General features: G+C 43.9%; 1 protein-coding gene across 1 annotated transcript in view; it reads right to left on the reverse strand.

Annotated features, from left to right (window-relative positions):
* Nucleotides 1-15,110, reverse strand: part of galnt16 (UDP-N-acetyl-alpha-D-galactosamine:polypeptide N-acetylgalactosaminyltransferase 16) — a 59,429-nt gene that overhangs the window by 27,180 nt on the left and 17,139 nt on the right. The window contains exons 5-6 of the mRNA XM_080751295.1: nt 9,995-10,060; nt 4,558-4,679 (exon numbers count right to left, since the gene is read on the reverse strand). Of these exons, the coding sequence (XP_080607421.1) occupies nt 4,558-4,679; nt 9,995-10,060 (188 nt within the window). The remainder of the gene's footprint in view (nt 1-4,557; nt 4,680-9,994; nt 10,061-15,110) is intronic.

Raw genomic sequence — 15,110 nt, forward strand, 5'->3', positions numbered from 1 at the left:
TTATATGGATCAATTTAAAAAGACCCTTAATTATTATTCATTCCAACTTAATAATCTTTCATCTCTCACAACAACTTAAACAATTGAGTAGATATGACTAAGATTCAAAATTGTACACAAGGGTTCATGGGAAAGTTCTTCTGGAACATTCTGTCAACAAACAGCAGCAGCACACATCTTCTTCAACAAGAAACCTGGAGAGTGTTTGCAAATATTGGTAAGTAGATTTACTGTATCTTTGTGCATATAGGCTACACAAATGTATTGGGTATAACTTATGTTCTTTACAAAGGTTTGCAGCTAGTTAAGGTTACAGTGAGAGGAATGTGCAAGCCCTCTAGTCATTGTGACTTTTTGCATTTATTACAAGCTATGCACAGCTGCATACAATGGTGTGTACAATGAAGATAAAATGCACAGGTATAGGCCTACATTATTATCTACATGTCTTCTTTTTTACTCTCTTCCCCTCATCTCTGTCTTCCAGGTTAGTGCAAAGTTCAGGATGATCACCACACTGAATCTTGAGCCAAAATGTATGGCAATGTTGGACTTCTATACCCCCAAACTACTGTCCATGTTCCAGTCCAAGAAGGGCAGTTTGGGCACAAATGAGTATTGTACTTCAGGTATGAAACTTTCATTTACTCTAACTGCTTTAATTATATTTCACCTGGCTAATGACAATAATTACTATATTAATTTATGCTAAACTCATATTTATCCCCTGCAACTCTCTCTCTCCTGATTATTCATTTCTAAATGTATGTCTTAATAGCTACTAAGGACAGTCTCCCAGCTTCCGTTGCTAAAACTGGGTTGTGGAAACAATTGTATTGCCAAAGTTTATGTTAGTTATGAAAGTGCAGTCATACTTTTTCTTTATTGTTCAAATAATTATTTTTCTATTCTGCAGAGAGGAATCCCCAATCAACGAACACGAGAGGTCATCATCCGATGTCTCATCGACCATCTGGAAGAAGATAGTGTCAAGATCAAGGACTTTCAAGTTAGTAAAATAAACGTTTTGACGTTTTAATGTCATCGTGGATGAGACCATCACATGCAAAGGAACAGCATAGTGATGTCCAGAGAATGAGGTTGTGACATTGGCTGAATGGCTGTTGCATCCGTTGCATGTCTGGTCCAACTGATTCAAGATTATGCCCAGGGCTGCATGTGTGGAGACAGCTAGGATTGCTCAATGTGTGTCTGTGTGTCATGTAACATTTAGCCTGAAAGTGAGCTCTAAACAATTATCTTCACAATGTGTGCAGGAAGGAAGCTGCTGGTGCACCTGTCAGAGTAGAAGAGAAGTTGACAGAGGAGGTGATGATGAAGATGAAGATCTACCTGCTGCAGAACCAAGAGGACTCAATGAATGAACCTACTGATGTAGGTATTGTGATTAAGGGCATCACTGCCCTCAACAATCTTGGGGGTCTGCTGCTATCTGTTGGGACTGTTCTATGCCTTTAATCTGAGATACCCCAAGAACCTCAGATATGGTCTTGAGATGTTCCAAAAAGTACTAGTTGAGTTGGATCCTGGAGTCCAGGATCCAACTCAACTAGTACTTTCCTAGGTTTCCAGGACCTGGACACCTTTCAGCCAAAGTTCAGAGACTGAAAAAATGTCTGCTTGCCGACTACTGTTCAGCAAGATGCTCTCAGAAAGTGGGTATAACCTACTGAAAGTGGATTTATTGTCAAAACAGCATTTTTGCAATGGTATTTGTTGCTGATAGTAATTAGTTAATGTAAAGTGTTTGTTTCTGGTGCATTCGAGTCATAATGCAAACAGGTCAGTTTAGCATATAGACATTACACGTGTGCATAGTCAATATGTTTAAATGTTGAGCTACTGTAAATGCTTATTTATTATTTCATATTCCAAGTTGTGATTTTCTTTCATGCCAGATGGCCTCTGACTGTCTTTAATGTATTTTGTGGTTATGACTTACTGTTCATTTGATGGGCTCATTGTTCTTATGGTGCATAATGTTTGACAGACTGCTTACTTACATGCACAGTTAAATTAGAGGTACTTATATACAGTATTGTGAACACACACTGCTCTTTAGTAAACAGAATTTTAAAAGTGTCAGGGATACCCCTTTCCTGATCATTATCTTTAAACATATTGTTTTTGCAGGCATTGTTGCATGTCATTTACATACTAAAGTATGTTGAATGTTCATACTTGATGTGGTGTTACACTGGTCAAAATTAGTTGATTAAAAACATAATTATCTGCATAATTATTTCATGTGTATTCATTTGACATCATGTACTCCTGGAGTAAAAGGTAAAGTAAATGAAAGGGGTAAATGGTACTATATGAATTAAATCAATAAAAGTAAATGAATAAAGTAAATGTGACATATTTGTTTTGTTAAATCATACTCTAATATTCAATTAAATCTACTTAATATTTCAATGTATTTACTTGTAGTCTTTTGTGGCATTGACTGAATAATTTAATTATATCTACTCAATTTCTTTAGGTCATTGTACTAAATTTTAGTTGTTAATAAGTACGTAAAGGTTTTGGTTACTTTTACTCAAAATAATTGAGTATCATCTACCTGATTTCATAACAGTAATATTTACTCAATATTTTTGAGTGTAAAAATGTTTCACCAATAAAATTGAGTAGAGCCTAGTTTTTGTTTTTAGAGGGTTCATATTTTAGATAGTCATTAGAGAAAAGAAAAGATGAATGTTAAAATGTTTTAATTTACTTCTTTCTATCGTTTTAGTGATTTTAACGATTCTGATTTGCATGCATGCCCCCAGGTTGAGGGCATGCATGCATGGCTAAATATGTCTCTCTAGCCACAATAAGCCCTTTCCCAAGATGCACCGCAATCTTTCATGGGCAGATGTGACTTATGGGGGCTGGTGTAAATAGTAACGAAGACATTGCCGGCTTATTGTGTCTAAAAAGACATATTTAGACACTTGTACGCATGCATCCACTGATCAAAATAATAAAATCGCTAAAACAATAGAAAGCAGTAAATAAAAACATATTTTCTTTTCTCTAATTATAACCCTTCTAAAAAAACAAAGTTGTACTTTAATGAGAGAGTTGTTTGTCTGGTAATGTCTGTTGTCTGGACTCTGGATACAAAATAAAAAATAAATAAAAACGGGGGGATTTGTGTGGTAGAATCTCATGAATCAAAAGTGATTCAAGGTATGGTTGAATATGCATACTTTTGTATGAGAATGTCTTTTGAATAAAGCACAGCGGAGATTATATGGTGGAGAATTTTGAGAATGTATTTTGCTGATGGTGTCTGTCTTTCTGAATATAGTTTTGTTTTGTGTACAGGTGTCTCTTTAAAATAGAGATCCATGCAGTGTTTGACACATTTTGTACTCCTAGTTAATTTATCTCTCGATAAATCTGACAACAAACCTAGCATCTGTCTAAGCAACATGCTATCTAAATAAAATTCTTAGCATTTGTGGTCAAGCAAACAGTAGCCTATATGTCTATTTAAATAAAATAAAATGATGCGAACAAGTAACCAACATAATCTGCAAGGTGTAACTAGCATCTATCAAAATAGGCAACAAGAAAGAGTTCAGGGCTTTTGTTGCAACCGTCAGGTCGCAGTTACTATCAAAACCTCAACCGGCTGTCAGTCAGTCAGTCAGTCAGTCAGTCAGTCAGTCAGTCAGTCAGTCAGTCAGTCAGTCTGTCTGTCAGTCTGTCAGTCTGTCCGTCACATCACACTTTTGCCCTACTCATATCTCCGCCACCGTTGCCCCTATCCATGCCAAACTTTGCACACACACTCCGCATACACAAACCTTAGAAGGCAGTCGTAGCCAATCAGTAGGGAATATGGGAAATGGGACAGATCCATGTTGATGACATGACTAGACATACTGTGTACAGCTTTGCGTGATTTTAGGTCAAGAAGGGTGTGCATGATTAATTAAGGTGTTTCGGGAAAATGAGGGAGTGTCTGGATTTATTGGGGAGTTACATGAGCAAGAGACTGGGAAAAGTGATGAAGAAAAGCATTTCTAGTGGCTTCAGAGAGTTGTGGTATTGCATGTGTGTGTGTGTGTGTGTGTGTGTGCGTGCGTGCGTGCGTGCGTGCGTGCGTGCGCGTGCGTGTGTTTGTGTGTGTGTGTGTGTGCGTCTGTGCTTGTGTGCGTGTGTGTGGTGGGGGGCTAGCAGTGGATTTAGGGGAACAGCTGTGTTGCTTCCAACCCAGTTCCTGCGTTTAGTTCTCAGAGAATAGACTATTACTCATTAGTGAGTGATGAAGGCACAGGCACTTCAACTCTAATGTACCGGTATGTGTGATTATAAATCTGTGAAATCCATACATAAATCCCACTGCTGAGTGATCTATTAGACCATCACTATCTATGCAGTGTGTGTGTGTGTGCGTGCATGCGTGTGTGTGTGTGTGCGTGCGTGCGTGCGTACGTGTGCGTGCGTGCGTGCACGCATGTAATAGTTTTTACTTCCAAGAGCTTCAAGTGTCTAATTAGAAAGTGTGAATGACGGGTGATGGTTGGCGGTCTGTACCTCTTTGACTCTCTGGATCATGGGCTGCAGCCAATCAGTGTTGACCTCACAATGACTGTCTAAGAAGGTCAAGACGGCCGCTGAGGCGGTGTTGGCTCCTCGCACCCTCGACCGGATCAGACCTGTGGGGACATCGATAGTGGCATTATGACAGGACGAACACAGCATTATCATCCAGTTGTCCAGCTGGCACAAGACCAAGGAAATTCCAAAAGAATCCTCATATCGTTTCTGTCGGGTGGAAAGCTTGTATGTTCAAAAGTGTTACTTTTCAGAAAATGGAAAAAGGAACCTGTGTTTCAATGGATCCATCGGAGTTATTATTTAGTCACAAATCTCTTGTTAATACTTTTCATTGGTTCAATATTTATTAGTTCCACTGACAGACATAACCACTTTCACTAATTTCGAAATACAGTGATACAAGATTTGTTCCTGAACGTAACTCTGCATACAACAACAAAAAATACATAACTATGTGAAGTACATTAGCATTCACTATTAAAAGTTAGGAGTTATATTAAAACTTTAGCATAGAAAGTTTCAAAATGAAATGTCCCGTTTGAAAAGCATTTGACACCTCCTTTTACAACATCATACAACAAGGGCACACTTTTAGAAAATAAATTATTACTACAACATAAAATACTATTATATTTATGTCACCATGAAACCGTCGCTTACAAAAGTGTTTTTGACGATGTACTCACCAGTTTTTTTAAGCATTGTATTTCACCATTCGAAAATATGATTGACAGATAAGAACAAAATTGAAACATTCTGTTAACTCAGCCCTTCAGCTGACAAAAGGAAAACACTCACAGTTTGAGTTTTACATGTTTCATGGTGAATTTCCCAACTGATAGTGCTAGAACAGTAATGGGGTTTCTTGATAGGCTTGTTTATAATTTAACAAGCAGTGTTATAGGGAGGCTTTGCTTCCCTCCAGCTTTATCCAAACTGATTTAATTAAAAAGATGGATTGCATCATCTCAAGAGATTTCTTTCAAAGATTTTTTTTTTTTTTTTTTGATAAGACACTAAAATGCACATTTAAGGATTGGAGGTAATTGGACCCAACATCGGCCTCTCATCTGTGAGGCCCTTAAATTAAGCGCCAAATACACGATAAACTTTGGGTCAAAATGCATCTGGTCCATTTCAAGTTTAGTTCCAGAGGAATTAAGGAAGATAAGCTATGTTTAATTTGAGTAAATGATAGCAGGTAATTATAACTAAGAAAAGCAAACATTCGGGGCGTCTGGTGGCCTAGTGGACCAGGCGCATACCATATTGGCATTGCCATTTCGGCATCAATGCCTGTCAGTGTCGCCGGTTCGATTCCCGATCCGGGCGACCTTTGCTGCATGTCACTCCCTGTCTCTCCCCCATTTCCTGTCAGTCTACTGTCCTATCCAATAAAGGCAAAAAGCCCAAAAACAAATCTTAAAAGAAAAGCAAACATTCAATAACACTTGGAATATGTCATCAGTTGGACAAAAGGAAAACATTTTCTCCATTTGGACGTTCAATGTTCAGATTTACGGTATAACGGTGGACTCAGACTTGTTTATATCTCAACTCCAGGCTTATCTTCCACATGCAATGAGCATATACTGTAATATATAATATAATATATTATATGCTCATTGCAATAATATTTTCTAGTAAAGTTAATGGGACTCAAACTTTTACCCCCTATAAAAAGAATTGCTCAATGCTGACAGCCGGTCAGCAGGTGGTTTCATGAATGTATATTATATAGACAATATTTTAGGCCAATAAAAAAAACAATATACCAAATTTCACACTTTGGCCAAAAAAGGCCCCTAGGCTGCCGGACTATTAGGTTGTTCCCCTTCACCTCATCAATGACCCTCATAAGGCAAGGATCTGGACTAAGATTCTGTTGTTTGTAAGTTTGTACATTAGTCAGAAAGGCTGGTACTGTCACCAACAAAATAGGCTAGCACACAGCTGGTAGGAAAATAAGACTCCTCCACACCCAAGATTTAACACTATTCGATTTCACACACTTAAGACTTACAACACGCCTAAGCTTTAACAATTTGTTTTAAAGTTTGACCTTGATTCACAAGGCATGCCTAAGCCTAGTCACACCCACGGCACATCATGTCCTATCCTATTGCCTCACTACTTGACAACCACTAGCCTAGTATGAACTTGTTTATGCTCTGTCAGCCTATGGTTTAAATGGGAAAACAGCCTGTAGGCAAACAGGGAGAGCAGCACATAGAAGGGAGAGCAGCACATAGAAGTCAGGCACCCTGAGAAAAAAGCCCTTCTAGAATACAGTACAGTAGTTCTAAACACATATCAGTAGGACTTTATTTCAATCTTCTTTTATTGTGCCACTCAGGTTGATTACATATATTCTGATATGTAATATTGATTAATTTTAAAGGTTAATAATAAGTCGATCCTCATGAATATTGTGGTAAACACAGTAGAAATAGTCAAGAGTCATCACATGGAAAGATTCAAAATGGACCATTGCCAAGACAGTACAGCTATGGTTACATAAAAAACATCTATCTAGCAAATTGTCATCTGTAGTCCCTAAGATAGAAGTTGATTTATGATACAGCTTCACTGCAAAAACACATTTAAATGGCACCTTCATTTAATAGTCACCAAAATATACGATACTTACTCATACAAATGATATAATGGCCACAGAAAATATTCATTTGCCACGTATCTCTTAATAATGGATATTGAGACACCTCAAACAGTCAACAGTCGACAGTTTAATGACTGTTTTAAACTGTTTTAAATCAATGCTTCTGATATTGTTTAACTGCATGTAACCATAACAACAGCAGGAAACAAAATGTAGCAGCTGTTTCAAATAGAAAGTGGTTACCGATATAAGCATCTCTTTTTACGACGTGGCACTGAAATGATCATCCATCTAGAACAGATGTGTTTGTCTGTACAGTATACTGTATGGTTCTCGGGCTTTTTGTGTGCCAAGTACCCCACACTGATATATATTTGGCTGCTATTCAAAATACTTCAAACACTTTCAAGATCTTTATATATATATTTTTAAATAGCAGATGACGACGTATTAACAAATTTACCCCACTTTGAGAACCAATGCTGTGTATACGGTACAGTATGTCAATTTTGCCCAAATAAGTAGATGACTTACATGATCAATTATTTACCCCACCCCAATATGGATTTCCAGACTGGCTTTTCTGAGTACTGACTAAAAGCACATGGAATTCATGCCGTTATTAGTTGTTCACTTGTTCATATTTTTTTCGGTAGGTGGCCTTTACAAATGCCATGCAATGTGAGGGTGCGAACGCTGCCCTCGACACCCAACTATCCATCATAGGAGATCCGAAGCTCTGTAGCGTTGCTTGCTCTGCTGTGACATAGCAGTGTGTTCTCCCCTAGCTGTGCCTTGGGTTGGCCCCCACAGTGTCAGTTTGCTTGCCATCGGTTCCCGGGAGCCTGACTGACACAGCGCCCTACCAGCCTCATCCTTCTCTCCCTGACCTTGTCCGTAGCCCGCAAGCGGCCCCTCTAGAGAATCCACATTTCTGATGGGGTTAGTGACATCAAATGCCATTCTACAGTAGCCGCGAACAGCCGCCTCATAAGGCCAAGGATTTCCACACACTCCTTATCCTGTACACCATACATGGGCAACTGGCCCATCAGTCTATATTAGTAGCTTAATGACGAGTATAGTAGTATTAAAATGTCTTTTTTTTATGTCCAATGTATGTATTTAGGTTCATAAAGTTAACATGAGTATATAACTAAATGCGTTTGAAATTAAATCAAAATGTTACATTTCAGGATTCCAATTAAGAAATAACCAAAAATTATTCAGGATTCCAATTCAAAAGAAGCAAAAATAGCCGATCTACAAGCTCAAAACGCATCGCAGTGCGATGCGTTTTGAGCTTGTAGGCCAATCTTCCTGCACTCCATTTCTACTGCCAGTAGTAGTTCCCTTCCTCTCTCAGCTGTGTCCGAGACTAGGGCAATGTCATCTGCACTGATCGTGCTGCAATGTACTTGCTGAATCTTCCTTGGGCCCGGCGTGAAAGCCAGGGTCTCCTCGCTACCGCACTGACTGCGAGTCTCAGGGCATGGTCCATCTTTCTGCTTATACTTATCCCTCACAACCTCTCCTTTCCTATTGGTGACAAATGCTGCCCAGCAGTTGGTATTCCTCCATAATCACGAGCATACATTTTCCATTGTTATTAGTTTGTTTGTTGTAAGTGTCTTCTGGGCCGAGACGTGTGTTGAAGTCGTCCAGAAAGGATTGCCAAGAAGTAATGTGGCTGGACAGCTTAAATTTTCTGCACAAGCTAGCTGTGGAACTGTGCTTTGTTGTGCATTCAGTTGGGATGTATGCTATGATGACGGTGAGGACAGAATTTCCCTGGAATGATGATTCGCTTTGATATGCGTTCAAAGGCAATCAGTATTTTCTGTGCCTCTCTTCCGACAAGGCTCCCGACACTGCTATTCGCTGCTCCGTAAGATTCTAGTCTAGCTCCTCAGACTTCAGCCCCTGTTACACACCCTGCTTGCTGCTTCTGGAAGCTGCTAGAGTCTGGATGTTGAATGTGACAAGTCTCAGAGACCGCTTGCCTCAGTCTCAGTAATGCATCAGGTGTCCGGCACCCATTAGCCACACCCCACCCTGGTGGGTTTAAGGGTGCGTTATCATCCGGCCTGTCTGGCAGACACGCACTGGGGCTGTACCTGACACTGCATTGCTCCTGGGTTCTCCCGTCCCTGGAAGTATAGATTGTGTGTTTCGGAAGTGCAATCCATAGTTTCCATTCAAGGCTAAATACAGACAAGGGTCACCAGTAGTCTTGCACGAGACAGAACCGGCACCATAATGCATCACAAAGCATCCCTATATTGGAAAATAATGGACTTGGCAGCGGGAAACTCCATGACACAATGGGAACTTCACTCCGCTTTGTGTTGTGGAGGTCTTAACCTCTGCCTCGCTTTATCACTTACATAAACCATCACCTCATCATTTATACAAACGGAAAACATGTGGAAGCTATCTGTTTGTGTATGAGTGAGTGCTTTTGTGTCCATTAGTGAGACGGTATGTGTAGGTATCGTGAGTGTATGAGTGTGTGTGTGTGTGTGTGTGTGTGTGTGTGTGTGTGTAGGTGTGTGTGTGTGTGTGTGTGTGTGTGTGTGCACGTATGGTCGACACCCACGTATCTCTCACTCAAGTTAACCGCCAAAGACTTGGATTTTATCCTCTGTTCCATACGGCCATAAGCGGCCATTTTGCTCTTACAATTCATACTGAGGGGCATGGGGTTTCCCTTCCCACCCCCCTGAGTAAGAAGTAAGAGCAAAATGGCCGCCGCGTGAAGCAGGCCGATTGAATCCTGTCCTCCACACTCACCCTCTCTCCTGCTGTTCCTCAGGCAGTGCACTTTGGGGATCTGAGAAAGCAGCTGGCAGTCCTCAGCTGGAAGAGAGAGAGACAGAAAGGGAGGTTATGTTATGATAGGAAGAGAATACAGAGGAAATAAGCTCTGTTTCTATTCTCACACGTCGCCACACTTGTCCTCTTGTGTGTATGGGTAAACACAATCACACACATACCATATATGCATGTGCAGTGTACACGAACTCGTGTATACACACGCACACACGCACACAGACACACACACACACACACACACACACACACACACACACACACACACACACACACACACACACACACACACACACACACACACACACACACACACACACACACACAGTATTATGGTAAGACTGTATTTGCATGCGGGAAAATACAGTCACACAAATAGATTTACATGTACACATCACTGAAACTCACAACAGGCATGGCCACGCTGAGATACGCGAACACACATTAATCCTCACAGACCATGCATGCACGCGATCCATCCGCCAAGAGCACAATAAAAACATCTTTCAATCTATACCCCCCCCTCACTGTAGCATCCCGGCTCTGAAAATAAATACTAATGCAAAATTTGCGAATGCATACTAAAACAAAGAAAGTCAACAGTTTTACTGACAGCATGCTCAAACTGTAAGCTATTTTTGGCTGGTTAATCAAATTCAAAATCCTTGTTCCATAAACAAATCCTGTTGAGTAGCCTATTCCCTTATTACGCGGTGCACACAGATAACACGCACACAAAGGATTTGTATTGGAGGAGAGTAATTACTGCAATTGACCTTCAGTTGATGTGAGAAGATGACCGTTATTGTAAACAGTGCTCATATCTCATCTAACATTCACAAACAAATAAAACCCTGTGCATACACACATGCACACAGACACACGCATGCGTGTGCACACACGCACACGCAAGCAATTCACTGTTCTTATGCTAATCCTCACTCTCACTGGGGCTCCCTGGTTAGTTGAAACATGTCCACACAGAATGTCACAGTCTTTCTGGACTCCAACTGAGATGAAAAAGCATCACAACTCTAGTATGAACCAATATTTCGTCTCTGTCGGGTGGAAACCTCATATGTCCATAACCTTTCAGGACTAAAATTCAAAAGTAGCAAAAGTAGCAGATCTGCAAGCTTTGCGTGACACAAAGCGACGGCTTTGCGTCACGCTTTGAGACACGTTTCGACCTTTGCTGCATGTCACTCCCCATCTCCCTCCCCATTTCCTGTCAGTCTACTATCAATAAAGGCATAAAAGCCCCCCCTCTCCAACGGTAGGTTCCGTACGGAACCATTGTTTACTTAGATATGGAAGGATGACCTCCCACTTGGGTAATGACGCCCCCTGGCGATCATTCAGAGAAACTACTTCAGCTCCCGTACTAACGTAGGTAGGAAGGGCCTGTCACTCAAACCGGAGTGACCCGCCTCCAGGCTATATAAGCCCCCGGAGGCGGAAGTAACATCCTCTTAATACCACTCTCTGCCACATTCAGTGAAACAGAGGGGCATTACGTGGGAGGTCATCCTTCCATATCTAAGTAAACAATGGTTCCGTACGGAACCTACCGTTTACTGTCAATATTCCAGGATGACCTCCCACTTGGGATTCTTAAACTCCCCTCTAAGCCACAACCTACTCTCATACCCCCACACACCCCTCATACGGGTGAGCACAGCCCAAACGGGCGTGACCCATCACCCAGAAGGTCCCAGGCCCACCGGACCTGGGTGTGAAGGCATGAGAAATTAAGGAGAGACCCTGACAGACCGAAGTCCGCCTCATTCAACTAAATGAAAAGGACAAGTCCGCCTTATAAGTAAGACACACTATATAAGGAAAACACAGGGTCCCCCCCAAAATACCCCAGGTGGCTACATGCCCACCTGTGGGAGGGGAAGATCCGACTCCTCTATGACGTAGAGGAGGCAACTGCACCCAGAACCGAATGCGCTAGCGAAGAGGATTCGATATCCAGGTGATAGTAGGCTGCAAAGGTAGAAGGCGAAGACCAATTCGCCGAAACACAAATCTCCTGAACGGAGACTCCCTTTGCCAGTGCCCACGAAGTAGCCACACCTCTAGTGCTATGGGCTTTAAGTGCCGCCGGCACTTCCACACCCGCACTAGAGTAAGCCAGCCTAATAGCATCCACAATCCACCTCGAAAGAGTGGGTCTAGACACCGGCTTTCTGACAAGAACATTGCCCATTTCTACAAAGAGCTGAGAAGAAGCTCTAGAACCAGCAGTCCTGTCACAGTAGGCCTTCAATGCCCTGACAGGACAAAGGCAATTCAGCCGCTCATCCTCCGCCGAGACAAACGGAGGAGGATGAAAAGCCAGAAGAACAACAGGCTCCTTAGGAACCACCATGTTCTTAGGAACAAACTTAAGATGAGGCTTGAGCAACACCTTGAGATCATTGTTCATAAACTGCATGCACTCCGCAGACACCGAGAGAGCTTGCAGGTCACCAACTCTTTTAGCCGTGGCCAAAGCCAGCAAAAGAGCCGTCTTGAAACTCAAAAGTTTCAAAGGCATCCCTACAAGCGGCTCAAAGGGAGCCCGACATAGGCCCCCTAGAACCACCTGCAGATCCCAAACTGGGAACAAAGACCTAGTCACCGGCCTCAAACGTTCAACTCCTTGCATGAACTTGATGACCTCCGGGACTTTAGAAGGTGCCTTGCCCGCCACCCCCAGGTGACAGGCATTAATAGCCGCCAAATACCCCCTAAGGGTAGAAAATGCTAGACCACTTCTCAAGCGGTTCTGCATAAATTCCAGAATTTCCTGGGCTGACGCCACATGAGCCACCACAGGTGGAACACGCGACTCGCACCAGTCCTCAAAGGCATTCCACCTTCCATCATAAGACGCCCTCGTAGAGGGCGCCTTAGCACTCTGAATGGTATCAACCACTTCAGAAGAAAAACCGGCTGCCAGCAGGTTTAACCTTTCACGTGCCAAACCCACAGGTCTAGGACCTGCAGGCCTTGGTGGAAGATCTCCCCCCTGGCCTGACTCAACAGGTCCCTGCACTGAGGCAGCTGCCAACCCGGTTCGCAAAGGAGAGGGGCGATCGCCGATCTCCACGTGCCCTTGTAGGGAGCCACCAGGAGCATCTCCAGACCGAACCTCCTGACTCTCTCCAGAGTGGGTCGGATTAAGTCGAAGGGGGGAAACGCGTACAGTAGACCTCTCGGCCACGTGTGCGCTAAGGCGTCCAACCCCACGGGAGGACTGCCCTTCACCGCGAAGAACAACGGACACTTCGTATTCTCCGCTGACGCAAACAGGTCCGCCACTGGCTGACCAAACTTGCGAAAAATCTGGCTCACCACCCTGGGGTGGAGAGACCAATCCTCGTAGCGAGGACCTCCCCTGGACAGGAGATCTGCCCCGCTGTTGAGGAGACCTGGGACGTGTGAGGCCCTGATCGACTTGAGGCGCGACAAGCACCAAACCGTCAATTCTCGAGCCAGACGGTCCAGTGGCAACGACGACAGGCCCCCCTGTTTGTTGACATAAAACATGGCCGTCGTATTGTCTGTCCTGACCAGGACGTGACAATGCAAAATCCAAGGCTCGAAATGCTTGAGCGCCAGGAGTATAGCCATCAACTCCAAATAGTTGATGTGACGACCCCTCATCTCCAGAGGCCAAAGCCCCTGCGCTGTGCGCCCCTCGAAAGTGGCTCCCCATCCACTGAGACTGGCGTCTGTCGTGATCGACTTGTGGGAAACCACCTCGCCAATCGAGACTCCGCTGGTGAGGAACCCCTCCACCAGCCACGGAGACAGGGCGATCGCGCAGGAAGGGGAAACCGTAACCTTCTTGTACTTCAAGGAGGGCGGGATCCCGAGGGATAACATCCATCTTTGAAAAGGTCTCATATGAAACCTGCCCAAACGCAACAGATGTACTGCGGAAGCCATCATTCCCGTCAGTACCATGCAACTCCTGTAAGTGACCTCCTGGCCCACTTGAAAGGAGTCGAGACATTCCCGAAACCTGTCCACCCTCTCCTCTGAGAGACGGGCCGACATGTCGGATGAGTCCAGAAGGACCCCAATGAATGTAAGACGACTTGCTGGAGTCAGCATGCTCTTGCCGTGGTTGACTATGAAACCTAAGGCCTTCAGGTGAGCCAAAACCACTTGTGTGTGACGCGCCACTTCGTGGGCGGAGCTCGCTGAAATCATCCAATCGTCGATGTACGTCGCCAACCTGACGCCCTGCCGTCTCAGCGGGGCGATGGCTGCTTCGGTCACTTTCACGAAAACCCTCGGGCTCAGTGACAGACCGAAAGGGAGTACTGTATACTCGTACAGGCGACCCTCGAAGGCGAACCGAAGGAATTTCCTGTGTGGGGGATAAATCTGGACGTGCTGATAAGCATCCTTCAGATCCACTGAACAGTGGAAATCCCCTTGCCTGACCGACCGTAACATGGTGGGTACTGTTAGCATCCTGAAAACGTACTTCTTCAGGTACACGTTTAGTGCCTTTAGGTCCAGGATGGGACGTAGCCCCCCCCCCTTTTTGGGCACCAGGAAATAACGGCTCCAAAATCCCATGCGGGATTGGGTCCTGTCCAGCTCCACTATAGCACCCTTGCTTAGCAATGAGCTGATCTCTTCTCTCAAAAGACTTGCTTTTAAACCACGTGCTCTGGTATGAATAACCCTGCTCGAAAGCGGGGGTATGTCTGCGAACTGTAACCTGTAACCCCTGGTTATCGTTCGAAATACCCAATGGCTCGGGTTGCATAACTTCCACTGGCGCGCACAGCGTGCTAGCGTGTTTTGAGCGAGAGAAACCCCACCACTGTGCTTCCGTGACGGCGGAGCTTTTTGGCGGCCGGACCGGAAGTGGGGAACCTGCGTATCCGTATCCGGAACGACCGGATGCGGAGCGCAAGGGTTCAATAGGCCGCATGGCGGAAACACCTTCTGGTTGTACCGCTTGACTAGCGGAGCTATTTTGCGGCGGGACCGGAAGTGGGGAACCTGCGTATCCGTATCCGGAACACCCGGATGCGGAGCGCAGGGGTTCAATAGGCCGCAAGGT

The sequence above is a fragment of the Nannobrachium achirus genome, assembly GCF_963921795.1.
Source record: "Nannobrachium achirus genome assembly, chromosome: 20".
Classification (NCBI taxonomy): Eukaryota; Metazoa; Chordata; class Actinopteri; order Myctophiformes; family Myctophidae; genus Nannobrachium; species Nannobrachium achirus.